This window comes from Dermochelys coriacea, chromosome 6 (genome assembly GCF_009764565.3).
Source record: "Dermochelys coriacea isolate rDerCor1 chromosome 6, rDerCor1.pri.v4, whole genome shotgun sequence".
Lineage (NCBI taxonomy): Eukaryota > Metazoa > Chordata > Testudines > Dermochelyidae > Dermochelys > Dermochelys coriacea.
Genome location: NC_050073.1, coordinates 113,494,515 through 113,521,986, shown reverse-complemented (window position 1 = coordinate 113,521,986; position 27,472 = coordinate 113,494,515). Strand labels below are relative to the sequence as shown.

General features: G+C 40.5%; 2 protein-coding genes across 7 annotated transcripts in view; one reads left to right on the top strand and one right to left on the bottom strand.

The window, feature by feature from the left end:
• Positions 1-27,472, top strand: part of BRF1 (BRF1 RNA polymerase III transcription initiation factor subunit) — a 225,665-nt gene that overhangs the window by 81,599 nt on the left and 116,594 nt on the right. For all 4 annotated transcript variants that reach the window (XM_038404984.2, XM_038404982.2, XM_043517889.1 and 1 more), the window contains exons 5-7: positions 12,400-12,472; positions 22,652-22,801; positions 24,257-24,350. In XM_038404984.2, the coding sequence (XP_038260912.1) occupies positions 12,400-12,472; positions 22,652-22,801; positions 24,257-24,350 (317 nt within the window). The remainder of the gene's footprint in view (positions 1-12,399; positions 12,473-22,651; positions 22,802-24,256; positions 24,351-27,472) is intronic.
• On the bottom strand, positions 14,736-19,585 carry BTBD6 (BTB domain containing 6). Of its 3 annotated transcripts, XM_043517890.1 has the most exons (6): positions 19,225-19,585; positions 17,809-18,025; positions 17,292-17,598; positions 16,717-16,807; positions 16,348-16,466; positions 14,736-16,121 (listed from the first exon to the last, which is right to left on the bottom strand). In XM_043517890.1, exons 3-6 carry the CDS (start codon positions 17,507-17,509, stop codon positions 15,089-15,091), a joined length of 1,461 nt encoding a protein of 486 aa, XP_043373825.1. In that variant the 5' UTR covers positions 17,510-17,598; positions 17,809-18,025; positions 19,225-19,585; the 3' UTR covers positions 14,736-15,088. The 3 variants fall into 3 exon arrangements, with proteins under 3 accessions (XP_043373825.1, XP_038260914.1, XP_038260916.1); XM_038404986.2 differs by having other exon boundaries at positions 17,292-18,025; XM_038404988.2 differs by lacking the exon at positions 17,809-18,025.

Genomic DNA, 27,472 nt, shown 5'->3' with positions numbered 1-27,472 from the left:
TGAATGACAGAGATGGATCACTTGATGGTTGCCTGTTCTATTCATTCCTTCTGAAGTACCTGCCATTGGCTACTCTCGGAAGACAGGATACTGGGCTAGATGGACCATTGGTCTGACCCAGTATGGCCATTCTTATGTTGATTTCTAATGTATACCAACTTCTAGGTTCCCTGTGTTTGGTTGAAAAAACAAATCTGTTACACAAAAGTATATACTACTACTTGATTCCTCTCCTGTTTTGATTATTTCTGGAACTTATTTTTTAAAAATGAAACATTTTTGATTTGGGTCATACTGCTTACTGCACTGAAATAAAATCAGCCAGTGTATGAAAAAATTCCTGGGTTGGTACAGAAGAATGCGCCGAAGCTAAGAGCCTGTTCTCACTCTCACAGAAGTCAATGGCAAAATTCTTATTGACCTCCCAAAAGGCAGGTTGACATCCCACATTTCCAGGTAGATAGGTTGTGTTGGCAGCTTCTATCTGAGATCAGTCTCCTTAGTGCAAGATTGATGAACTGTACCCAGGGAAAAAAGGGAAATCCATGTACTTTGCCATGGCCTTGAAATTTTTTCCTTTCAAAGGACATCTCTGCTAAAATTCCCAAGTTTTGAGACACTGATGACATTAAAAAGAAAAGGAGTACTTATGGCACCTTAGAGACTAACACATCTATTTGAGCATAAGCTTTTGTGAGCTACAGCTCACTTCATCGGATGCATTCAGTGGAAAATACAGTGGGGAGATTTATATACACAGAAATCGTGAAACAATGGGTGTTACCATACACACTGTAAGGAGAGTGATCACTTAAGATGAGCTATTACCGGGGGTGGGGGGGAGGCGGGGGAGAGGAAGAAAACCTTTTGTAGTGATAATCAAGGTGGGCCATTTCCAACAGTTGACAAGAACGTCTGTTAACAGTGGAGGATGGGGGGGAATAACATGGGGAAATAGTTTTATTTTGTGTAATGACCCATCCACTCCCAATCTCTATTCAAGCGTAAATTAATTGTATCCAGTTTGCAAATTAATTCCAATTCAGCAGTCTCTCGTTGGAGTCTGTTTTTGAAGGTTTTTTTTATTGAAGAATAGCCACTCTTAGGTCTGTAATCGAGTGACCGGAGAGATTGAAGTGTTCTCCGACTGGTTTTTGAATGTTATAATTCTTGACATCTGATTTGTGTCCATTTATTCTTTTGCGTAGAGACTGTCCAGTTTTACCAGTGTACATGGCAGAGGGACATTGGTAGATGCGCAGGTGAACGAGCCTCTGATAGTGTGGCTGATGTGATTAGGTCCTATGTTGGTGTCCCCTGAACAGATATGTGGGGGGACACAGTTGGCAAAGGGCTTTGTTGCAAGAATAGGTTCCTGGGTTAGTGGTTCTGTTGTGTGGTGTATGGTTGCTGGTGAGTATGAGAATTTCATTTATTACATTCCCAAAGCAGAAAGTGTCAACCTGTATAGTTAAGCCATTTTTTTTAGATTGTATATACTGATCTTGTTAGAAAGGTAAGTCAGTTTTTCTTGATGAAACAAAATTGCTATTTTTGTGCGTCAAAGAAAACAACAATTTGAAAGGCTCAAAAATGAGTTATTGCAAGACCTTATGAACTGTATTGATTTCTTTTCTAAAACCATTGGACCAGCTCTTAAGGTCATGCCAGTGGTAGATATTAAATGGATGACATCTTGGATGCTCCCATAGAATTTTCTTCTTGAGTTTTCTCTGATAATTCCTAGTGGTACAATGGACCTGTGGAATTCCTGAGGGTGGAATGGCATCTGGATTCTCTCTGAAGAATGTTGCCAAGCAAAATATCTTGTAGTGTGTCTTCATATAAATTATTGAGTAAATTACATAATACTTTAGGATGGACAGTCCATCCATCCATCCAGTTTTGTTTATTTAATATATCTATCATCGTCCCTCTCTTCATCCTACAGCAAATCAATAAAGTAACCATTATGCCTCTGACTACTAGGAAAAGAGACGATAAATTATATCAACCAAAAGTCAAGGAACGAGCCCCATCCATTTCTATCTCCATCTTTTGCCCTTTCAATAGGGAGCATAAAGTGCAGCCTCATTCTTCCATCCCCTTAATGCAACTTGTTTAATCATTTTTTCTTCTTCTCTAGATCCTTCTTGGAAGATAAGATCCAAGAGGAAAAACAAAAGCGCGTGGGAAGAGTGAAGATATTAAGGTGGGGGTGGAGGAAGGGAGGGAAGTAGAAGATAGTTCTGCTTTGAGGCCTGAAGAGCCTGTAATTATATTCCATTTTGTGGGAGAGGGCTTGTAGATTGTTGGCATCCTTTCAAGATCAGTCCCTGACTCTGGACCTATGTCTTTTTGAAGGCAGATTAGTTTTTTCCTGACTCAGCTCTGCCTCCCTAAACTGTTGCCCAGTCTCTCTCCTGGGTTCACTCTTTTGAAGGCTATGTGGATGCAAGTTTTGGGCTCATAGATCACTTTTTGTTCTTTTGGGAAACCATAAATTCATAGGTTCCAAGGCCAGAAGGGATCATTGTGATAATCTAGTCTGACCTTCTGTATAACACAGGCCATAGAACTTCCCCCAAATAATTCCTAGAACAGATCTTTCAGAAAAACATCCACATCTTGATTTAAAAATTGCCAGTGATGTTCCAATGGTTAATTACACTCACTCAAAAAATTTACACCTTATTTCCAATATGAATTTGTCTAGCTTCAACTTCCAGCCAGTGGATCATGTTATACCGTTCTGTGGCAGTCTGAAGAGCCCATAGATTCATAGATAGATTCATAGATACTAAGGTCAGAAGGGACCACTCTGATCATCTAGTCCGACCTCCTGCACAGCGCAGGCCACAGAATGTCACCCACCCACTCCTATGAAAAACCTCACCTATGTCTGAGCTATTGAAGTCCTCAAATCATGGTTCAAAACTTCGAGGGAGCAGAGAAGCCTCCCTCCAGTCAACCATGCCCCATGCTACAAAGGAAGGCAAAAAAACCTCCAGGGCCTCTCCAATCTGCCCTGGAGGAAAACTCCCTCCCGACCCCAAACATGGCAATCAGCCAAACCCTGAGCACATGGGCAAGATTCACCAGCCAGATACCCAGGAAAGAGTTTTCTATAGTAAATCAGATCCCATCCATCTAATATCCCATCTCAGGGGATTTGGCCTATTTACCCTGAATATTTAAAGATCAATTACTTACCAAAATCCCATTATCCCATCATACCATCTCCTCCATAAACTTATCGAGTAGATAAGTTACCCATTATCGAGTATTTTTTCCCCCATGTAGGTACTTGTAGACTGTAATCAAATCACCCTGTAACCTTCTTTGTGTTAAGCTAAATAGATTGATCATCTTGAGTTTATCACGATAGAGTATGTTTTCTTCTCTTTTAATCATTCTCGTTGCTCTTCTCTGAACCCTCTCCCATTTATCAGCAGCTTTTTAAAATTGTGGACACGTGAACTGGAAGCAGCATTCCAGAAGTGGTCACATCAGTGCCAAATACAGAGGTAAAATAACTTCTACTTTTGGTCATAGTGTTGTAGTGAGCATTCTGATTATGTAAACCCCCCCTTACCCCTATCTTTTACAGAGTCACTGCTTCCCAGAATAGCATCTCCCATCCTGTATGTGTGATCTGCATTCTCTGCTATCCTGCACCCAATTTACCAAGCCACCCAGTGTCAGTGACCCTGTTGCCTTGATTATGTACTGTTCACTCAATTTGTCACCTGCAAGCTTTATCTATGATGGTTTTATGTTTTCTTCAGTCCATTGATAAAAGGGTTAAATAGCATAGTACCAAGAACCAGTCGGTGTGGGATCCCACTAGAAACCTACCCCCTTAATGATATTTCCCTGTTACATTTACATTTTGAGACCTATGAGTTATCCAGCTTTTAATCCATTTAATATGGATTAACATTAAAATATGGTTAATTTAATATTCTAGTTTTTTATCAAGATGATGTGTGCTGTACAGAAATCTAAGCATATTCTAACAAAACTATAATCTTTATCAAACAAACTTGTAATCTCATTTAAAAAAAGGTATCAAGTTAGTCGTATAGGATCTATTTGCCTTAAATCCATGTTGATTGGCATTAGTAATTACCTTTCTTTAATTCTTTATTAATTGAGTCCAATATCAGCTCCTCCATTATCTTGCCTGGGATTGGTGTCAGACTGACAGGTCTATAATTATCCAGGTCATCCTCTTTGCTCTTTTTAAATATTGGTACAACATTCTCTCTTCCAGTCTTCTTGAACTTCCTCAGTGGTCCAAGACTTACTAAAAATCAGCATTCATGGTCTAGCGAGCTCTTCAGCCTGTTCTTCTAAAACTCCTGGATGCAAGTTATCTGGACCTGCTGATTTAAAAATGTCTAACTTTAGTAGCTGTTGCTTAACATCCTCCCAAGATACTAATGGAATGGAGCGAGTGTTATCATCATCATCGTATGATATGACTATACCATCTGCTTTTTGAAGTCCAAGTTCTTAGCACAAAGGGTTGTACTACTTGCCCATAAGGACACAATTCCTTCTGATGTCTTTATAGGGCTACCAGTGGATATGGTCCTACATTCTTCACTTAGAAATCAAAGAAACGGCACTTTTAGTAATGTACCTTCCTCTGGCATAAGGTCTGTTATGGACCTCATGCTGGTGGTGTAAGTAAGTTATAACTGGAGGGGACCTACTTTAACTTCTCCTGAGGCTGGGCAACCCACAGGGATCCACAACTGTCCCCTGTGGCATGCACTCATACAGAACTGGGGCTATGTTTTCTTTATTTGATCTACTAAGCAGAGCTGGATGGAGAATGACCATTTCATTTCACGACAACTTTCAGACATTTGAAATTTGTTTTTTGTTCTGCATTGGAACAAAACCTTGTCATAAATATAAAGGGAAGCGTACTACCTTTCTGTATACAGTGATATAAAATCCCTCCTGGCCAGAGGCAAAACCCTTTCACCTGTAAAGGGTTAAGAAGCTAAGATAACCTCGCTGGTACCTGACCTAAAATGACCAATGAGGGGACAAGATGCTTCCAAATCTGGGGGGGGGACCAAAGGGGTCTGTCTGTCTGTGTGATGATTTTGCCGGGAACGGATCAGGAGTGTAAGCCTTACAACTTCTGTAAAGTTAGTAAGTAATGCGTTCGATTTTCTTTTGTTTAATGGTTTGTAAAATAAGCTGTGCTGGAGGGAATGTATATTGCTGTTTTTATGTCTTTTTGTAACTTAAGGTTTTGTAACCCCTAGAGGGATTCTCTGTTTTGAATCTGATTACCTTGTAAGGCATTTACCATCCTGATTTTACAGAGGTGATCCTTTTACCTTTTCTTTAAATAAAATTCTTCTTTTAAGAACCTGATTGACTTTTCATTGTTCTTAAGATCCAAGGGTTTGGGTCTGTGTTCACCTTTACCAATTGATGAGGATTCTTATCAAGCCTTCCCCAGGAAAGGGGGTGTAAGGATTGGGGGGATATTTTGGGGGAAGACATCTCCAAGTGGTCTTTCCCTCTTCTTTGTTTAAAACGCTTGGTAAAACACATACTGTTCAAGGACAAGGCAAAGTTTGTGCCTTGGGGAAGTTTTTAACCTAAGCTGGTAAGAATAAGCTTAGGCGGTCTTTTATGCAGATCCCCACATCTGTACCCTAGCATTCAGGGTGGGGAAGGAACCTTGACAAACCTATTGATTGTTTTTGCTAAGTGGAATTGTCTATCTGTTTTCAGATGAGAAGGGTCACATTTTCAATTCAGGGCGGGATCTTCTTTGATCAGAATCCAACTGAAAGGCTTCCTGTCCACAACTTCAAAGAAATCTATGTTTCTCTGCAACATGTTTTGCCTTTGACAGAACAGCATATTTTGACAGTAAAACGTTTAATCAGAAATGTTCTGACCAGCTCTTCCACTTGAGTGAGGCTATTCTTTCTCCTCCTCCTCTTTAATCACTTGATCAGCCAGCAGCAGGGTTACATATTCGTTAACTGGTGAAGTAGATATGTCTTTGATTGGGAACCTTCTCTGCTTGTATTTTCACTTAGTGAATTTTGGTTCTCTTCTTGTTTTGTGTGCAGGTACAGTTTTCTTTTGATGTAGCCTTGCTGGCGTTTGTTTTCTTTTCTATTGTCTAGCTGTTTAAAGGGTTGAGAAACTTGTCTAACTTTTACCTAACTTTTTGTACAGTTTGGGTTTGCCCATAAGTTTCAGGATCCTGTCCTATCTTTCATCCAGAGAGAAGTACTCAGCTAGATTTCAGATCTCACAATGTATCAAAAGGCTGTCCCTTTAATCATGGGAAATGCCAGTCTGTTCCTGGGTCCCCCTCTTTTATACTGTAGCATCATGATCTTGAGATGTGGTTACAACAGTCTTCAGACAGAGTAATATTGGCAGTTCTCTACCTTACCTTTGATCTCTGATTTTATGTAGTGAAAATCTTTTTTCATATGGCTATATTAGTGCTTCTCATTATATAAGCCTTCTCTGTGTGTTACTGCCTACTGTCAGATATGTTGTCAGGTGGGGAAAGAGTATATACAAGAAGGGAAAACTAGTACAGTAACTGGTAATTCTGTTTGTTGCAGTCTTGCTTCCACCTTCAAAAAAAAATCTAGCTTCTTTCTCTTAAGGTTGTTCTCTCAAGTGATATTTTCCTTCTTATGTGGATCTTTACTACTACTTACTATTTCCTCTAAAAGTTTGTTTACTTATATAAAAGTGGACTGGCTGATTCCTTTATACAGGCTTTGAATGATTATTCTTTTATCTCCTTGCTTAGGTGGTATTATGTCTTGCCATAAGGTTTTGTTGTAGGACCAGAGAATATTAGTAATATAGCAAACAGAATTACCCAGAAGTAGATTCTTCCTTCTGAGGACCTAGATTGAGGAAGTGCTTTTCAGCACAAGATGGGAAAAAAAGACACTTAAGTGAATTTTGATTTGATTGCAAGAGAAGTAGATTCATGTCTGTCATTCTTTGAATCAGAAACCAGCAAGCTTTCATTGGTGTAAGATTGTGATCTTGTGGACCTTTTTTCTCTTTCTTTCTTTCTTGGGTTAAATACAGTATTCTGGTTGTGATGGTCCAAAGAATGAAAAGCTTCAGCCTACTGATCTGAATAACAAAACATTAAGTCTTGAAAACTTTGGAGAGAATACTTAGTTGCTGGCTTCCTATATTAATACTTTTTACTCATTTCATGACACATCCAGGTTGACTGAATTTGCTTCCATTACCTCAGTACTAATTTGTGTATTGATCTGTTTAATTTAGACATCCTGGATGTGGTCCTTAGGCCCCACTGTACAATAAATGTTAATAGTAACGAACCAAATAACTTCAGGTACATCTTCTCCAAACAATAGACACTGTCCTTAAATAGTCATTTGCTTTTCATGCTTCCTTTGTTATTTAGGCAAGCATCCATAGATGCTTTGAATTCTGACTGTCCAGTTCTTGGTCCTTCTGAAAAGAAGACAACCTAGGCCACTGTCAGTATACTCAATATTTTACTGGACTGTCTTACTTAGATCTTGACAAGCCTCTCTTTAAATTCACCATTGTTGAATTTATCTAATTTATTGGATCAAAGATTAGGCACTCTGGTCAGCTGCTATCATCCTCCAAGGAGGTGGAGTGAATCTAACAACCTTGTGAATTTCAGATTACATATATCTATCTGTGGAGATTTTTTGAACTGTAGCATGCTTTAGATTGATGACCTGTTCAACTCACTTGTCAGTGGTAAGTAGACCACTGTTCTTGTCCACAAAAGCTGAAATATACATATGGACTGTTATGAATGTGGACATTCAGACATGATGTGAAAAAGGAAATAATGAAAAGAAAATTGAAGGGGGAGAAGATTTCCTTTCTCCTATGAAGGTGTCACCTTAAAACATCTGAGGTCTGAAGAATGAGAACTGATTAAGTCCACACCTGTGGAGAAGTATAGAATCTGAAATGTAGAGTATATTAACTAGTCCTTCCACAGGTAGGAGGATCCCCTACAAAGGTGAAACTAAATCTTTGGAGGCCATCTAGCTTCAGTAGAGTGGGCATATTCAAATACCATATCTTAAGTAATAATTCAACAGGTTGTTAAGGAAGAACATCTTGATAGGATATGGTCCTTGTTAAGAAAATAAGGATAAAAAGGATTAGTTCATAGTGGCTTGGCAAGCATATAGTTTTTATCTGAAAGATGCCTTTTTTTGTGCTATAGAATCTAAGATTTCACTTTTTAAAAATGTAGAGTTTGGTCTGTATGATTGTAAAGAGAACCTTGTAAATGTGAACTGAGTGTGAACTGTTGCAGTGATTTTTGCCTAAGTCTGTAGATACCTTGAAACGTCACTAGAGGGGGATTAGGTGCTACTGCTCATCTGACTGGGACAGTGACTCTGAAGCCTAATGATGATTTAAACAACTATTTTATGGCTGATCAAAGCATACAAATACGAACAATCATTTTGTGAAGCTCTGCACAATCTACTGTGAATGGCCTCTTGTTTGGTGTTTTTGAGTGGGCAGAATTTAGGAGAATACCATTTATTTTTTTCCAGTTTGATCCGTGGATTTTGAGAGAGGGAGTGGGACCATATCAGTTAGATTTGGAGTGTTCAGCCTTAAAGCAGTCTGACAAATGGGAGCAGTACAACAAGGCCATCGAAACCATACTAGATGCATCTTTTTTTAATGGATAATCTTTCTTCTATCACCATAAATAAGATGTTTGTAAAATTAAGGGTTTATACATAGAAATGCTATTATAGTTTCTATATTTGGGGAATTTAGCTACAGTGGGCATTGGAGAAAAGGGATTTAAACATTTCCCTGTAAGGTTGTAGACCCTCACAAAAATTGTACTAATGCAGGAGAACCAGAAAGTGAAACACACCTTTAAATGAATTGTTTTAATTGTCTACATTGAGTGAAATCTAAAAATTATAAATACATGCAAATGGTGAACGTGAAACTAGATTTTAAAAATTATTTCAGCTGTAATATCACCACCTTGGACTAATAATAGAGATTTAAAAAAAACATGGACGAGCCCTCTTAAATTATCGCCGCCAGAGGTCCTTAAATGACACGTTTCAGTAATGCATGTCTTTTATTGATTGCTGGTTTAGCCTTGTGGGCTCTTTTTCATTTCCTATATATATAGGGAGAAATGCCCCAGTACCTGTGAATATTTGATCATTCCAAAAGTATCTGTACTGGCTTGCCAAGAGAACTAGAGCCAATTTTGTATTGCTTATTCTTTCTGTGACTTTAACACTAGCATTAAAAATGTATGAGCTCTGTGAAAAACCAGAATATAACACACAATCCACTGGATAGCATCTGTGCTTTCTGACTTCCTCTTTGAATCAATGGTAACCAAACGCTGCAGACGATTGCACTTAGGATCTTAGAGCAGAAATTCCCTGAAGTACAATTTCTACTTGAGTTTAGTAAGTGTTTTGTGTGGACAAGCTTTCTGCACCTTGAGATCAGTCATCATACTGTATGTGTTGTGGGTGAAGTCAGAAGCAGGTTAGATTTAGATTTTCAGGTAGGTCCTAGATTTGGAGACTTTAGCTAGACCCAGGAATGGATGATAGAATCAGTGATGCAGCAATTTGATTATGCACTTGGCTCTGCTGAAAACTTAATGTGACCCCCCTCCCTGCGATCCTTGACTCTTATGAGGACTTCACCATGGGAAACTGTGTCTTTATGCCTATTGGTATTTATTTACTCTGTAATGGATGTTTGTATCGAAAATCTGCTGGGGAGGAATGTTAAGTGTATTGGCTGCAATTATGTGGTCAGATAGGGACAAAAAGGAGGTATTTGAGACTTTTGCCAAAAAAGACAAAATGGGAGATGATGAATATTTTTATCTGTTGGTTTGTATTTTTTCTAGACTAAATGAAAGAACTGGGTGAGTCAGTGAGGCCTGGGATGGAAAAATATGTGGTTGGCTCTAATGGAGTAATTTTATTGACTTGTATAATTCCTTCTTGTGGGTCAGATTTCTAAAAGATGAAGTTTAAGATATATAATTCCAGGTCAGCCAACTAAGAGGCTCAAACTACTAAGAAGATTTAAGAGATTTTTTTCACGTTGTAGTTTGTCAAAACAAACTGCAGTGCATTTAGAGAACCCAAATCAATGGAAGCGAGACCCCCTTGGAAACATTGCATAGTTTTGCTTTAGTAAAAAATTGTTCTATTTTCATGGCTCACAAAAAGGAAATAAATCCTACAGTATCAAATTCTACAGGAAATACTAGATATTGGGTATCTATATATATTTCTGTACCTCGATACCCATTGAGGCTAATCTTGATTCAAGGGACACATTTCAATTTTGGTCACTTCCTCTCTGGGTTTAAATTGTACCATCCTTTCTCCATAGCCCTACAGATAACACTATAGTTATCTATCTACCTGCTAGTCCTGTCTCACTGTTGGTCATATACAGAGATTGTGTAAGAGAGATATTCAACACATTCCACTAAATATACTAAGTGAAATAATACTCATCTATATTTGAGTGATAGATTGAATGATCTCTTTGAAGATGACTGACAGCCTTGGAGATTCTTGTAATGGTTTTAAATGAAAAAAATAAATCAAGTAGAATTAAAGTACAGAAAAATCTCCTATCATTTCCCCATCCTGAACGAGGGGAGAAGATGACCTGAAAATACTTTGATGAAGAAAGTTCACTTCAAATTGGATGACTTTTTTTTAAAATAGCTTTTGATGCAGAATGAGTATGTATATTAACAGGAGGCCTGCATCTTCATCATGCTTTTCCGTAAGCTTGTTTGATATGTTTCAATAGCCCAGGTGCATACTTCGCTCTGTACTAACCAACTTCAGTTTGCATGGCAGAGGGACACTTCAGCTGCATAAAATCACTAAAACATAGACTACTTAAATAAAAAAAACAAGGACTGTTTTTTAGTATTGTGTCAGAGGTCTGAGTCTCTTAACTTTGACATGTATTTATGCCTTTGGGCCGCAGCGTGCTCATGTAGGAACACCCACAGTCAATTTGGAACTGAAGCATAGCAACATCCAGCCCTTTCCTAAGGCCAGAAAGGCATGACTTAATACATTATTTTATTTCATTTCTTCAAACTTTTGGAATACGACTAAGTACCTAGCCCATAAATTAAAAATCATTATAGGAATATAAACAAAGGGCTGCCCATAAATATCTCCTGAGCCTACAGTCTCCTCAGCGGCCTCAGAGAAGAAGGGGAAAAAAGATGAGCTTTACAGCGTGCATGGAAAGTCAACAAATTTGAGACTCAGGTGAGGGTGACTGTTCCAAAATTGAGGACCCCTCACCGAAAATGCCACGCTAGCAGCTTCCCCTCATTTATATTAAGGGAGCCTCAGCTCAAGCACCTCTGTTGAGCTCAACTGTGGCAGTTTAATCACTGGTTTCAGAGTAGCAGCCGTGTTAGTCTGTATTCGCAAAAAGAAAAGGAGTGCTTGTGGCACCTTAGAGACTAACAAATTTATTAGAGCATACGCTTTCGTGAGGTACAGCTCACTTCATTGGATGCATTTGGTGGAAAATACAGAGGGCAATCTCCCCCTTTTTGTGTAGCTCATGAAAGCGTATGCTCTAATAAATTTGTTAGTCTCTAAGGTGCCACAAGTACTCCTTTTCTTTTTAGTTTAATCACTGTGAGAGAGGCAGTCTTTCTGGTAACCAGGTCTCGTAAGCACTTAGGGCTTTATAGGTTTAAAAAAAACCAGTATGTTGAACTGAGGATAGTATCTGAAAAATTAGCGAAGGCAAAAATCCTTGGAGCACTGAGTGCTCCCTCCCTGGGTGGAAATTTTGTTTGTGCTTGTGAAATTCTCATTATGCCACTTTACATGATTAAACAAAGCTAAAATTGCACTAACTTGCAGGTTTTGTTAAGTGAAGAGATGAGTGCCACTGCAGAGTTATAGTTTAATGTAACGATGTATGTTTTGAGCTATAAACTGACAGACTGGGAATTGTCCCAAGTACTCCAGGACAAAATGGGGCCCACTGAAAAGCATAATAGGCAACCTGTTGCAAAGCAGTGCAGTAGTGTTAGTGGTTTTCTGTTTTGGATTGTGTCACAGCTTTAACTTTTCATATATCTTTTAATGAGAATTTAGCTTACCTCTATGATCTATAAATCAGATTGCATCAAATGATTACTTTCACTTAAAAATATCTGGGTGATTTTTATTTTTTTAATAAAAGCCACTTATTTGATGTTTCAGAGGTGGATTTTCATCTCTGTATAATGGAGTGTTTTTTTTAATGTTTGCTATTTAAGATGCAAATAATGTTTTTTGTCTTTAATAGGTGAATGTCTATGTGCTGGGAAAAACTTTCCTTCTGCTGGCCAGAGAGCTCTGCATAAATGCTCCAGCTATAGGTATTTTTTTAAGAGTTGGCTTTCAGTACTTGGGTATACTTTACTATAGTTTCACGATTGCTCTAGAAGGCCAAAAATTTGCACAGTACAATATTAAAGGGGCACTTTAAAATGAAATTCGTAGTCCAGGGATAAAATTTGACAGTTACTGAGGAGTAGAATTCATCTTAAAATAGAGAACACAATAGTGGAGCTGCTGTTGAATGCACAAAAGCTTGACACTATTTTCTTTTCCAGTAAAATGTCATTCACTACCTCTCAGTATAAGAATATTGTAAGCCTTAATGAGAGTATGGACTGACATGAGAGAGAGATGCTTATCTACAAGCTTGTACAGACTTGTCATATTTCAGTTCAACCAATTAAGACACAATATTAGGTTAAGTATTTGCTAAATTTACTGTGTTCAGCACCTGAAGCTGCTGATGTCAGCACTTGAAATACAAGAGAATGTATGAAAAATGAGGAGCTTTATTTTGAGAGAACGTTAGTAATCAGTTCGCTTCTACTATTCTGTTTTAAAAGTGGCGGTTGAAATAAGCACAGGTTATGTTGTATGAAAACCGTTTTTTAATCTAACATGTATTAAAATCTACTTTTAGTAGTAGTAGCTCTAGACAGTGGTGTATGCATGTTACATTTCAGTACTTTGTCAAGCCTGGCACACTCTGAGCCACAGAAAACCTTGCTAACTCCACTTAAAGGGATTGGTTCATCAGAGTATCATGTGACTGTTACCCACCTCTTTATTCTAGTATTTTTCTCTCTCCTGTATTTCCTCCAACTTAACATCTTTTAGTCTGCATTGAGAGACTGAGAGATTTTTTTTGTCAGCAACAAACGGGCAACTTCAGTCTACTTACAGCTAGCCCCTTGAGGAGCACTTGAGAACATTGCTCTCCCTGGAAACTAAGCATCACCTGTCCAAATATTGAGTTCAGTGATCATGGAGTCTCAGTATCATGTGACAATACACAGCTATCACCCAAGTCACTGGGCTAGTTCATTTGGCATATCTTAATACTAGATGAAAAGAATATTCTCCCTCTGATTTTTGCAGTGGAAATCCAGCTCCCTCAATATTTTGCACTGCAGTTTCTAAAGCCAGAACAGGAAGTTGTGTATTATAGTTTGTATTTTAATTGAATGGTCTTACAGCAGCCAGCAAATATTTGTCTGGAAAACAAGCAAGCTTTTAAACTAAATATTAGTGGTACTTCTTACACCAGGAAAAAAAACTTTAATCCCCGTTTTGTACTTTTTCCAAGGTCACTGCTACAAGGATGAGAAAAGGGTACTGCTTATAGTACACAGTAAATATTTTCAACTGCCTAATCTCTAATGATAGAAAAAGCTACTTCAGTCATTTTTGTAGTCTGTATCCTGGAATTAGCTCAATAAGTGTAAATAAGTGATAAAGTACATTTGAGGGATTATTTCACCCATCAGCTGTATGAAAAAAAAGCCTGTTTAGGTGGCTTCCTCCCTCATCATCAAGAATTTTAAATGTACTATTTAAGATATTTTTTTTACCAGACTGTGTCTCTCTCAAGCTAGCACCTGAATTTGGGCAGTTTAATTATTGATATATTTCAGTTCTTTGCTCCTTCATTGGGTTTTTGTAGATTGTAAAGATTTTATATAAAGCTGCATTTAAATGTGGCTTAGTACTGTAACTTTTACCAAATATACATAAAACTGAGTCATAGTTCTTACTTCATACATTGGTTTCTAATTATCCTAGTCCACGCAGTTTCTGTACCAATTTAACAAAGCTGTTTTTAACTTGTGTAGACAAGGGCCTAGACATTAGATCAGTCTGTTGCAACTTACTTAAAAATGGGACAGATGTCAGTTTAATCTAAAGCTTCCTTAACTCTACAAAGAGCAAATGCAGTAGCTGCAGAGAACTTAATCTGAATGAAATCTTGTAAGGTTTCAAATAAAAGCTTAGGATATTTTTTAAAATCAGCTTTACAGTCGCTCAAACCTTTCTGCTTTGTCACTGAAGTTTAGGAAAACTCTCTTCCTTATACATTACCTCAGAGGTGGGAAGAAACTGTATAGTGTGGCTGTTTGTGGAGAGCTTTAGTGACCTTGCAAAGCAATCTCTATTTGTGGTGATAGCTATGCCTTTTATAGACAAACTCAGTAATCTGAATGTTCTGTTTATCATTTTCGTAGGAGTCCCACCACTAAACTGTACTATAGATATATTAACATGGACACAAGTCAGAAGATCAGCAATGATCAAGTACACAAGTTTTAGGGCAAGTAAAAATGTTTTATATTTCACAGATTCGTAAACTGCTCTAGTTTAGAACATCCTGCTTGAGTCAGCTGCAGTCTGCAAGTTAGTTATCTATATACAAAATAAATGCACATTACGTGCAGAATTTAACGTTTTTCTGCATGTTGCAATTTTAATTAAGTCAAATATCTTATGAATAAATAAAATAAGATTAAATTCAAGAGCATTCCTTCACTTATTTTGATAGCCTGATGTAGTAGATAGGTAAGTAGCCTAACATTCCACACTGCTGTAGAGGTTTGTAGTAATCAAAAAAATCCTTTAGTGTGAATAGCAGTACTGGAATACAATAGAAGTAAAATGCATCATGCATAGAAAATGAGTTCAGGTATTTGTCCTCCTTGTACTCCAGTTCCATTGGTACTATCAGAGGAGCACTGGAATTGGAATGTTACTTTTCCACATTGTACTTCAGTCATTCCCTCTTGCCCAAAATAACTAAGTTCATTGCCATCAAGAATGGCACTTACGTTGTAAAATGTGTCTTGCTCAACCTGCACAGGGTGTTCAAACCACACAGAGAAAGTATTACTGGATCCATCAGAGGTAAACTTTGTCAGATTTTGAGCAAGAACAACTCCTAGACGCTTAAGTTCAATTTTGACACTGTATTCAGCTTTACCACAGCTTGACCCATACAAGCCTAGTCCTGCTATGAATATCCTTTTATCTACAGCAAATTGGATACTGTCACAGCGACCTCTGTACCTCCATTGGTTACTACGATATGCAGATGATTGAAATCGATGGCATCTTTGAGGTACAAGTCCTTTTCTTTTTGTCAGTGGAAATTCTAGCTTGGGTTTATTTGCAGCTGTATACCATAAGAATATATTATGTGTTTCCTCAAGGGTAAGGATGTCAGATTGAGCAGCTCCATTGGCAAACTCCTCCAAAGTCATAGTTGGAATCCGCACCAAATATAAAGCTTTTCCTAATACATTCCTCTTGTTCCTTGGTGTAATTGGTAGCCCTTGTCTTTTGCATTCAGCCTCTGCCCAATTAAGAACAGCCTCAAAAACTACCACCTCCTTAGTGTTTAGTGCTTCCCTGGTTACAATGATCTCTAGTGTTTGTTGATCAATTTCACAGAAGCCTTCTGACTTCAATGCCATTTCTGCTTGAGCATCAATTACTTCCCAGCAGCGCTGCGTCAATTCTGGCTCCTCAAAGAGTCTGCTCTGAGACAGCAGAACACAAGCATTTTTAGCCTCTAAACTAGTCTCCAGAAAATTGACGCAAGCCTTTGCTAAGGCTGGGACGATATACTTCTTGGCAGCATAAAGAGTAGCGAGCACTGTGTCAGCTTCCAGGTCAATTTCATCACTATACATATACCTAAACAGAATAAAAAACAAGTATTTTTAAAAGCAATATAAGCCCTGAGAGATTAAGCTACAATTGTCATAACTGACAAGTACCAATTTGACATATTTGACATTTGTCAGCACATTTAATAAAGTGTAATAGCTGCATGTTCCTAGATCTTTAAAAGATTTTAAAGATTTTTATAAACCACTTTTAGTCTCTCCACAGGATTTGTAGACTTGTAATGACCACTTACTTTAATAATATTAGAAAGGCTGCAGGTTCCACATCTGGTATATGGATTTCAGATCTGACCTCTGCAAGATCACCATAAAACATAGCATAGAAGACAGAGCTACCAACTGCCAAAACATACTGTAAAACAAACAAACAAAAAGTATGTCTTTAGTATGTAGCTGTAGTAATTAAACGTACTAGCTGACAGAAGAGGTACTGGGGGAAACTTAAAAGCTTCAGTTCAAACAGAAATCCCTTAAACTGTCCCATTATAATTAAGATATATATAAAGTTATTTCTTTACTTTGGAGATGAGACAAAAATATCATAATTAGACAAGTTAACTCCACTACCCTAGCAGAAGGAAAATAATATCAGCTGCACAAACCTTGTGGGCAGGAACTTTCTTTGATGCCCCCAGGGGGCCTACGATAAAATGTACATCAGCCATAAGTTCGTTATTGAACATCAATGCGTTCCTGAAAGTAACAGGAAGGGAGAAACCAAATCAGATTTGCCAAGTTTACCACCTGATGCCACAATGTGACCTAATGCTACATAAATAGTGTCCTGGTTTCAGTATGTGTCTACTCCACCCCCTTGCTACAGCTGGTGCAATGGGACACAGTGGGATACTTTCTCTTACTGTGGAGTCGGTGTTGCACAAGTGAGTTGAGGGCAGAATGTGGCCAATATGCAGATGCAATACTTGAACTCACCTGGCCTTAGGCTGCAGGGGGCCTGTGACTGCCACAACTTGCTGTTTTTTTGGCTTGGGGAGCCAGACTCTCTTCCCACCCAATCTTGGGTGGCAGGGCTGCTCATTGCTAAACAACCAATGTTCCCTGCCTTTGGCACAGAAGGGGGATGCCATGGGACTGGCTCCTGCTCTGTAGTTCTCCTGCAGGGTGGGGGGACAAGGGCTGCCCAGGCTTTGTACACTCTGGCCAGGCTGGCACTTACCTCTCCCGCAGGGTAGGGTGGAAGGATTGCCAGTTGGAGCTCTCCAAATTGTTGTTGTTCAGGTTTTGTAGTTGTGGTGGCGGTGGTGGCTGGGCACTCTGCTGAAGCTGAAGGGCGTTTTTCTTGCTATTGGCAGCAGCAGTGACGGTGGCAGCAGCAGCGTTATTACTGTTTGCAATATTGGTGTTAGCACTGGCAGGGTAAAGCTCTGCAGCCATCTTCTTCTTCAGGGACAGGGGCACTATCTCATAGCATGCTGGCACCTTGCCGTTTGACCTCACGCTCTTTTTGGACTTCTTTAAGGTCTCTGGAAGCAGAAGAAAGAAAGTCAAACACTTCATGATCCTGCCATTGAGGCAGCCATGGGGCAGTGGCATGAGCAAGAGGACAGCTATTCTAAAGTCAGGTCCCACTACCTGGATACTTGGGATTTTAAACTGCAGCTGTTGCTCAAAAGCCCCCGAGCACCTTTTCTGGGGAGCAGATCAGTGCCGTAACGAATGATGCCAGTGCTCACCTTTGCTTGAAGGTCCCAGCCTCAAGACCACAGGCAGGATTGCAAAGGAAGACCCCAGGAGGGATACAGGCAAAGTGTTTTCCCAAAAGGAGGAGCAGCAGAGTCAATCCATGAAGCCCCCCCAGAGTTAAAGCCCAGCCAGCACCGAGCTGCTGCCAACCCCTGGATCTTCTTTGAAAGGCGACTCGGATCCTTCTTCCGGGCAAGGCTTAAACATCTGCAGGGAGTTCCCAGCCCCGGTATTTAAACAAGGGCCGAACAAACCCCGCCGGCGGTCCCCCAGACCGCACCTTGCAATTCCTCCGCACGCGAGGGGAGGCGGCTGCTGTAAATCCCGCCGCGCTGCCCGCGGAACAAAACTTTCCCAGACTCAGTCCTGCTCGGATGCCCACGGGGCCGGCGTGAGGGTCCGCGCCCCGCGCAGCGCCCCCTGCGTCCGAAAGGCCGGGGCCCCTCGGCGCGTCTCAGCGGGCGCTGCCGCCTCCCTGCGCGCTTGTGGTTCGGCAGCCAGCGGCGGGGCCGGGCGCCCGGGTCCTCTCTCTCGCGCGCGCGCGCGTCTGTGTCTGTGTGTGTGTGTGTGTGTGCGCGCGCGCGTGTGTCGGCTTCCCTCAGCCTCCTGCCTCAAATAGCCAGCCGCGGCCCCGCGCGTCACGCCCGCCTGCTCCAATGGGGAGCGGCGGGACCCCGGCCCCGGGCTCCCCCCCTTCCCAGACAATGTGTCATTCTTCTCCGCTCCCTCCTACCCGCCCGCTCGCCCCCCTCCCCCCCCGGCCGCTTGGGAAAATTACAGGGAGCCAAAATCCACCGCCCAGGAAAGGCTGCAATGGAGCCAAATGTACTGATGCCCCAAATTCACCCCCAGAGGCAGGGGGAGCCTTGCACTAGCAACCCCCCCCCGCCGTCCCCCGGTGCACTGGGGACCTACCTCGCCAACTTCCCTCCAGCCCTCTGCAAAGTAAACCCAGCCCCGCGGGCGAGCCGCAGTCTGCGCTCAACTTCCCCGAGAGAGCCCCCAGCTCTGCGGCGTCTCCCCCTCCCGAGGGCAGCTCAGAGCTTGGCTTGACTCGGGCTTTGATGCTGAGCCAAGGTGAACCAGGGCGGCGGTAAACAGATGGGGGCAGAGCTGGCGGCCGGAGCGACTTGTCTTCCTGAAAAGCCCCCCTTCTCCCCCCCGCGGCCGCCCGTGCACCCGCAGAGCCTGCGAGGCTGTTGTGTTCTCGCCGATCCCGGGCGCTACTTGCAGCAGCAGAGCGAGCCTGACATGTTGCAGAGTGGGAGCCCTAGCCGGCACGGCAGAAATGCCACGCCGAGGCACAGCCGCGCTGCAGTTTGGGACTCAGCTGCTGCCCAGCCGCGGGGGAGCTCTGCAGAGAGCCAGCCTGCCCCAGACCACGCAAAAAGTCGGGCTCACTGTACCTGCTGCCCTCACCGGGCGTCCCTCGGAGCTGGGAAAGTTTGCACGGCAGGCTGCTCCGTGGAGTCAGAAGCCATGACTATGGAAACGGTTGGGAAGACGGGCGGGGGCTGGCTCTGAGATGCTGTTTCTGCGCAGCCAGTCGTTCCCAGCCGGACCGAGCGAGGGCGCCCCAAGGCCTTTCGCGCAAAGCCGCTGGCTGTCGGGCCCTTCCTTTCTCCCTCCAGGGTTCGAACTTTCGGAGCCGCGAGAGCCCAGGCAAAACATGAAGTTGCCCCGGTGGTAAAAGCACTGAGGGACACTCAGGCTGCAAGTCAGAACTGCAGCTGACACTTGGGCTGCATTCCGAGCGCGTGGAAACTGGGCTATCCTGCACGCCTCCAGACAGTGTAAGGAGTGGGGTTATAGCAGGGAAGGCAAGGGCTGGGCTTTATTTTAAACCCCCAGCCCGTTGGTTATTTTCCCAGCTACAGCCCCATCCATCACCCTTCCACACCTGGGGTGCTACACTCCTGCTCCTGACTAGTCTCTGTGTACCAGGGTGTAACTTGCACCACTATTGCCATCACCTCTGAGTTTGATTTCTGGCCCTTCACTGGATTATAGTTTTGCCACATTTTTTGTGGGGTGTGTTGGACGGTTGTGGTGATAAGGGGAGCAGTCATTTCTGAACGGGGCCTGTAATTAACCCCCTGAAGCACACTGTATTACCGTAACGGTTCACAGGCCACAAATTTATGCCTTCTCTGTTTTGTATGATCCAGCAATTCTTGCTTGCTTGCTCGCTCATAATGATGATTTTGAAATTTTGTGGCCACCTCTTTTTTCACCCTGAAATTTTGTTATCTGTTTTGATGAGTACTGCTGAAAGCAGAGGTGTCACGACAAAGGTAGGATAGGAAGGAAGGATGGGGGGGAAACTTTCTGAAGAGTGCACACTGTAGTAGCATAAATAAACATAACTAGTAGCTTTTACCCTGATCCTGCAAGCTGTTTGGCTCAGAATGACCCCTGCAAATGCACGGAATTTCCCTGAAGTCAATAGGGCTCTGTATGGGAGCAGAGTTCTGCCAGCCTGGAGCAGTCTGTAGTATCTGCACATTTATTTGGAATGAGTTAAAAACTGCAGTATTCTACTTTTAACTTAACTTGATGGAGAGCTTCTTTTCAGTGTTTGTTTTTATTTAAGTCATTTGCATTTACTACTTTTCAAGACTCCGATTGTTTTGCTAGTTTACAGCTGTAAATTAATAATGTGTAGCACAAACTAGTTTCTGTCAAATGATCTGTGGGCATGAATGTTGGCAGAATTTCCTGAAAAGCTACAATGCAAATGTTTGTCAGTTTATAGAAATTACAGCGAAAAAATGCTTTGAAGAATTTTAAAGTAATAATAAATTCCTCCCCTCATTTGAGGCCTTGATTTTCTGGGGTGCTGAGTGGCCTCAGCTCCCACATAAGTTGAGCCCTTTTGTATAAACCCTGCCAAGTGAACTTGTGAAGCTTTTGGAATTATCAGCTCATTACCGTTACACATTTGGTGTTTTGGAATCATGTAAAATGGAAATTGGAAATGTAAAAAGCTAGAGAAATGAATTTTCACTTTAAAGGGTCATTTTGTTTTGTTGAATTATGACTTAAACAGATCTTTGTTAAATATAGTGTTTGTTTTTGTTTTTGTTTTTAAAAATGAGACCATAGCTTTGAAAGACCTTTATAGTCGTGGTGGTGAGGTTTTTTTTTTTTTTGTTTTTTTTGTTTTTTTTTTTTTTTAACTGAAGGATTTGAAGGTAGATTTCCCTGGTGTATTCTTTTAGACAATCCAGTTACTTTTTGGTGATAAACACCTTAAAATACATTGTTAGATAGACATCCCTGATGTTAGATGTGATGTGGATGATGATTGGAGAACAGTGGGAATTATTCTGTTTCCTTACTAATTGCCTTTAGGGAGTTAATATTTCTATTGTTTTATTTATAATCATGTTTACTAGTTGATTCAATTTTGTAATTTCAAAATTCTTTGGGAGAAATACTTATGTCTAGAACTTTTTGATTTAAAGTAAAATATGCAGACTTTTAAATGGAAAGGCTGGAGGTGTGTAGTGCAATCCTGGTAATTGGAAATGGCAACAGGATATCCATTGTTTGAATTTAGTAGTAAAATGTAACTGGTTTGATTAATTGCAAATCTTTAAGACTATTTAAATAAATGTTTTCAGCAGAAACATTCTACCATCTTTATCAGTTAAAGTGCCCAAATCGGGAATCAGCTAAGGAAATTGAGTTGAGTGTAATAGTTAACAATTTACCATACCCCATAGATTTTGGGTCAAGTGATAAGAGGCTGCCAGGAAATGAGAAATTGATGCCCCAGAAAAAAAAAAGTAAACAAGTATAGAGCATAGCTTTTAAAAGGTTCTATTTGATAAACTAGAAGTTGGTTTAGGCAAAGCAACCATCTATACAGACAGCCTTTTGCTTTTCTATTAGTCTATAGCTGATAACACCAAAATTTGAAATTATCTGATACATAGAAAAAAAGAAAAGGAGTACTTGTGGCACCTTAGAGACTAACAAATTTATTTGAGCAGAAGCTTTCGTGAGCTACAGCTCACTTCATCGGATGCAGGTGGAATGCATCCGATGAAGTGAGCTGTAGCTCACGAAAGCTTCTGCTCAAATAAATTTGTTAGTCTTTAAGGTGCCACAAGTACTCCTTTTCTTTTTTGCGAATACAGACTAACACGGCTGCTACTTTGAAACCTGTTCTTATACATAGAGGGGCAGATACTTATTTGGTGTAAATTATCTTAGCTCCATTGAAGTCAATGACATTTTACACCAGCTAAAGTTCTGTTCTGGTGTGCCGGATAAACAGCTTTTTGTATTGCTGGAGTATGAATTGGTGACTGTGGAATTTTGATTAAGGAACTGTAGCTGGTTAAATTTGGAGATGCGTGTAGACTTTTGGTAGTAATATTTTATTTATAAACAGATTAATTATGTTTCAAAGAGTAATAATTTACAGTTAGGTACAGAGACACATAAGTTAGTATACATGTTGCTGTACCGCTGAATGTTAAAAAGTTTGGATCTAAATTATCCCCCAATCCTGCAAATGCTTGAGTTAACACATATGCGGAGTCAGCCATTAATGTCCATCATATGCATAAAGTTAGGCACATGTACCAATCATTGCAGAACAGTGGCCTAAGAGTATATGTGGAATACACCATGAGGATACTTTAAAAATGTTTAATTGTAAAGCAAAAAAGGATTAGTGTTTTAGGCATTGTTGTAAGAGTTTTCTGTTACTGAGATACATAGCAAATCAACCATGGAATGTCTGTGGTACACTTGTTCAGGGTGCATGTTTCAAAAGCTAAAAGTCAAGATGAGAAATAATTATATCTTATTGTGTTGCAGATCCATGTTTATATATTCCTCGTTTTGCGCACATGCTAGAATTTGGAGCTAAGAACCAGAAGGTATCAATGACTGCTCTAAGATTATTACAGAGAATGAAAAGAGACTGGATGCACACAGGACGCCGACCATCGGGGCTCTGTGGAGCAGGTATCTAAAATCTTGTGTCAATTGTTCAGCGCACAAAGTGCCAATCTGATTTGCTATACAAAAAGGCTCTGTTTTGGGGTTTAGTCATCAGATGGTGACTTTTCGTCTCTTAGCTGAGAAGTTATTAGATACCCTTTGCTCTTATGGCCTAAATGTGCAGAGCCATGTTCAAATCTAGCAACTTCTTCATCCAAAGCATTTCCAAAATTCAACCTTTTATTTCTGTCCATGGTGCTAAGACTTTTGTTCCAGGCCCTCATGTTCTTGCAGCTTGTTTACTCTACCCTCCTCGCCGGTATCCATATCACTCACTAATATGTGCAAAATATAGTTGCGAAGATCATCATCCTTTCCTGTTTCTCTGCCCATGTCACTCCTCCTTCCCATTTGAATCCCTCTACTGGCTCTGCAAATTCAAGCTTTTTGTCCTCACCTTTGAACCTACCCCTCCTTTCTTAATCACTTTTATTCCCCATTGCATAGTCCCCATCCCCTCTAACTTGCCAGTGATACTAACTTTGACCTTCCATTTCTCCTCTTTTCCCACAAATATCTACATGCGTTCTTTTATGCTGCCCCTCATGCATGAAGTGCCCTCCCTGAACTAATCACGCTTCTCTGCAAAAGACCTATTTATGCTCCTACAAAAAACCCAGCAACTTAGATTAGGTTGAGTCAGGGATAGCTGATACGGTGAGGCTATCAAGAAGCTTGTTTGATTGCATAGGTTATCTCAACACTTTACATTATTTGCAAATTTTAAGTGTGTACATATGTAAAAGAAAAGTTGTTTTTTGCAATAATGCAGAACACACAAATAATCCATGTGACCACACAGTCTTCTTGGTACCCTCACCCTCTCTCTCACTGTTTGTGACACTTCGTTTTGTATCTTGTTTCAAATCTGAGTGTAAACTTGTTGGGACTGGGACCGTGACTTTCTCTCCATTGGTATATCATTTAATACCATGGAGTCCTGATTCCATGAACCTTTGGGTACTATCGAAATACAAATAGTAATAATAGGAAATAATCTTTTACTGGTACTGACAACTACCTAGATGGAATCTATATCTTATTTTTGGCTTTTGGTAAAGGTTCTAGGACAGCAATTTATTGATGAAGACCAGATTGCTACTGAAAAAAATTACATTTTTTTGTGTATGGAACAATTCTATATTCTTGTGTTGTATTTGAGTAGCTCACTTTGGCTGCCAAACCCAACTAAAGCATAGAATTTTACAGAACCCAGTTTGCTGGCTTAATTTTATTGAATGGGAAGCAAAGTTTGTACAATTCAACTTGAATTCAAGTATACAGCTGAACATTAGCATTTGCTGTTCTTTAACTGAAATTGAGAGCAGAGATAGAGTGTATGGCTCAGAGTTTTCTTCTTTCTTTTTCTTTGCTCTGCTTAAATATCTTTGTCACTGACTTTCTCTGCTCATTCTCTAGCTCTTCTAGTGGCAGCAAGAATGCATGATTTCCGACGTACTGTTAAAGAGGTTATCAGAGTGGTCAAGGTTTGTGAGTCTACGTTAAGGAAAAGGTCAGTGGAGTTTTATTGTTCTAATCTTTTACTTAAGATACTGAAGAGTAGTAAGTTCTTGCGTGTGCATGTGAGGCGGGCAGGTGAGAGAGAAATGGATTATTTTTCTTTTTAGAAATTCCAGGAACTATGAAAGTAAAAACTTGGTTTGCTGGTCAACTTTAAGTAACATTTCTTAGTATTTACATTAGCATTTTCCAATTCCAGGTCCTCAAAATGCTTTACAAAGGTGGGTAAGAAGCATTATCCCTATTTTACAGTTGGGAAAATTGAGGCACATTAAGTGACTTGCACAACATCACACAAGATTTAAGTGGCGGAAATGTCAGCAGTGTTCTTAACTATGCACGTGGAGTAAATGGTTGATCTGCAAAGCTGCAAATGCTGTGGGTTTACTGCATTAACCCAGTATTTAGTCCCTAGTGTATCTTGGTTTTTTGTAACTGATAACACACCACTTTACAAAATTTGTAAAATTTTCTGAAGAGTTGTGCGTTTTTAGTAGTACAGTGATGATGATGATGATAATAGAGCTATGGCCTGAACATAATAAAAATCAAGCTTGTAAAACAAGATGACAATTTAATGTAAGATCCCAAGTGCTTGTGACCAGAACCTGAACATGGAAATTTCCCATGTACCTTTTTGTCTTTTAATTTTGAAGCACTATTCTTTAAAAGTATTTTTGGACTCTTCATATCAAGGTAAATAATTGGAAATCAAAATACTAAAAGAAGGACATATATTAAAGAAGACCTAGTAATTGCTTGCATTTTTCATTAATGAATAAACAAAAAATGAGTACAACTGGAAGATTGCTAGAGAGTTCTAACTTTTTTCCCATGAGTTCAGTAAAAATTGTGAAATATTCTCCCATTCTTCTTTGAATAGTGTACCTATGGGTGCTCCTTGTTTGGATATGCCTGTGCCTGTGAGCTCTTGATTGGAGATTCTCGTCAGCAGCATCTGTGGGTGCGTGCCTGTGTCCTGGATGCCCACGTGCTCTGACACACGGGTAGATAAAGAGGGGCAGATCCACTGCCACTCCAGTTCCTTCTGAACCACCTGGGGCTTGAGATGTAGCGTCTCAGTGTCCGCTTTTGGTAGCCAGGTGGCTGACTACTCCTCTTGCTTGCATTTTTCCTTAGTATTTTCTTTATTTGTGTGTGTTTGCAGTTAATTTAGCACAGTCAGTGCTTTTGAGGGGGCATGTCTTCCTCCCCCCCACCTTTTTTTTTTGTCACCCACTTTGGGCCTTCTTGGACCTTGATCCCTAGCCTTGAGTATAGGTTATACCCAAGACCTCAGACTCCAAACCCTGTCAGACCTCCCACGTTCCCACCAAATGTAAGATCTTCTTAGGATTTAAAAGCAGACCTGGGAAATTGAGAGAGGACAGAATTAAACCCTTGTACATCGGAGTGGCCTCCTGCCTTCGATTCTTTGATAAGCAAAGATTCTGGGGGCCTTATGGGACTGTCAGAACCTTAAAAGAGGAAAAGACCTGACTTCCCAGAATGGGACAAGAAAAGGTGAAAGTCATCCCTGCAGCCTGGATCTCAGGCAACCTCATGTCCTGGTAAGGATGCTGCCGATGCTCCTGTTCCTTCCGATACCAACTGTGGCACCGACCAAGAAGTTGCACACTGAGAAATCCTCCAGAGTGGTGCTGTCTTTGGCATCGGACTCGGTGCCTTTGAAGCATAGAGACTAGAACCAAGCCGAGAGTCTCTCTACAGTTTAGAGTAGCCAATTACCAAGCCCTTATGGCAAAGTATGACTTCACAAGCTATTTACATCTTTTATTGATCACCTGCGTCAAGATTAGAAGGCGCAATTTCAAGCCCTTATGACAGAAGTCAGACAGTTGCCAAAGCATCTCGTCAGCCGTTGCTTGATGCCACCAACAAGGCCACACGTGCCATGGCTACAGATGGGAATCATCTTTCCCTAGCTGGAAGATTGGCACTTGAAAGGACATTCGTTCCTCAAGGTTCAGACTGCAACCATGAAAGCCCTATCTCTGTTTCATTCGCTGAGTCTCCGCTTAGCATGAAAAAGTCTACCCTCTTGCCCATTGAATATATAGACTTCATCGAAGCCACTCTGGATTCCTTCACTGCCAGAACCTATTTACCCAGGGACAGATTTGTCACCGTGTCAAACCTTGTTTTAAAAATATAATAGTTCACAAACCACAGCAAATACTTGCCTACAACTTCCGGATCACATGGCATCTTGTACATTTGTGACACCCAATGTATAAGACTACATTCTCTGTCTCTCTAAGCCTAGTTCAAAACAGTCTGCATCCCAACATTGTCTATCCAAATGGGTTTCTGTACCCCAGTGGGCCTCAGAGTCTCTCATTGGACTTTCATGATTGAGAAGGACCTGGAGTGGCGGTGGGTTCTCCTCCCCCTTCCCCCCCCCCCCCCCCCGCAATATTACCCTCAAGTCAGAACATGGAGGTGCAGACCTGCAGACACTGCTGTTAAAAATCTCCAAGCAAGAGCACACGGGGGTGTGTGCATCCTGACGTGGAGTACTCGTAGGGGGATACATCTTGAAGAACTCCAGTTACTGTACAAGTTAAGTAACCTCTCCTTTTTTTTTTTTTTCTTTCAGTAGGTAAATTTGTCTATCTCCAATATTACCAAAATTTTGTTAAATTTTATCTTTGTAGGAAATTTTTTACCCAGTGTTCAGTAATAGAGCATCTAGGTGCAACTAATTAATTAGATATTAAGTACTAGTTTCAAATGTAGTTCACTTTTCAGTTGTGAAAAATAATTGTGGTACAATTCCTAATCTTTAAAATGGGAATGATGATATTTCCCTAACTTACAGGGTTGTTATGAGGATAAATTCATTGTTTGTGAGATGCTTGTATGCTATGATGATGGGGGTATATCAATACTAATGTCACTTTGCTGTCTGGTCAATGGGTATGTTCTTTAATACACACTTTATAATTCATGTTTTCTGTGCTTTATAATACACTTTTAAGATCATATATTTAAGTCTTAATTTTTATTAAGAGTAATAATAAGCGTAGTACATTGCAGTTGGAAGTTAATTTATTGCTGACCAGTTTAAGTGAAGAAATCTTGTTGTAAAAT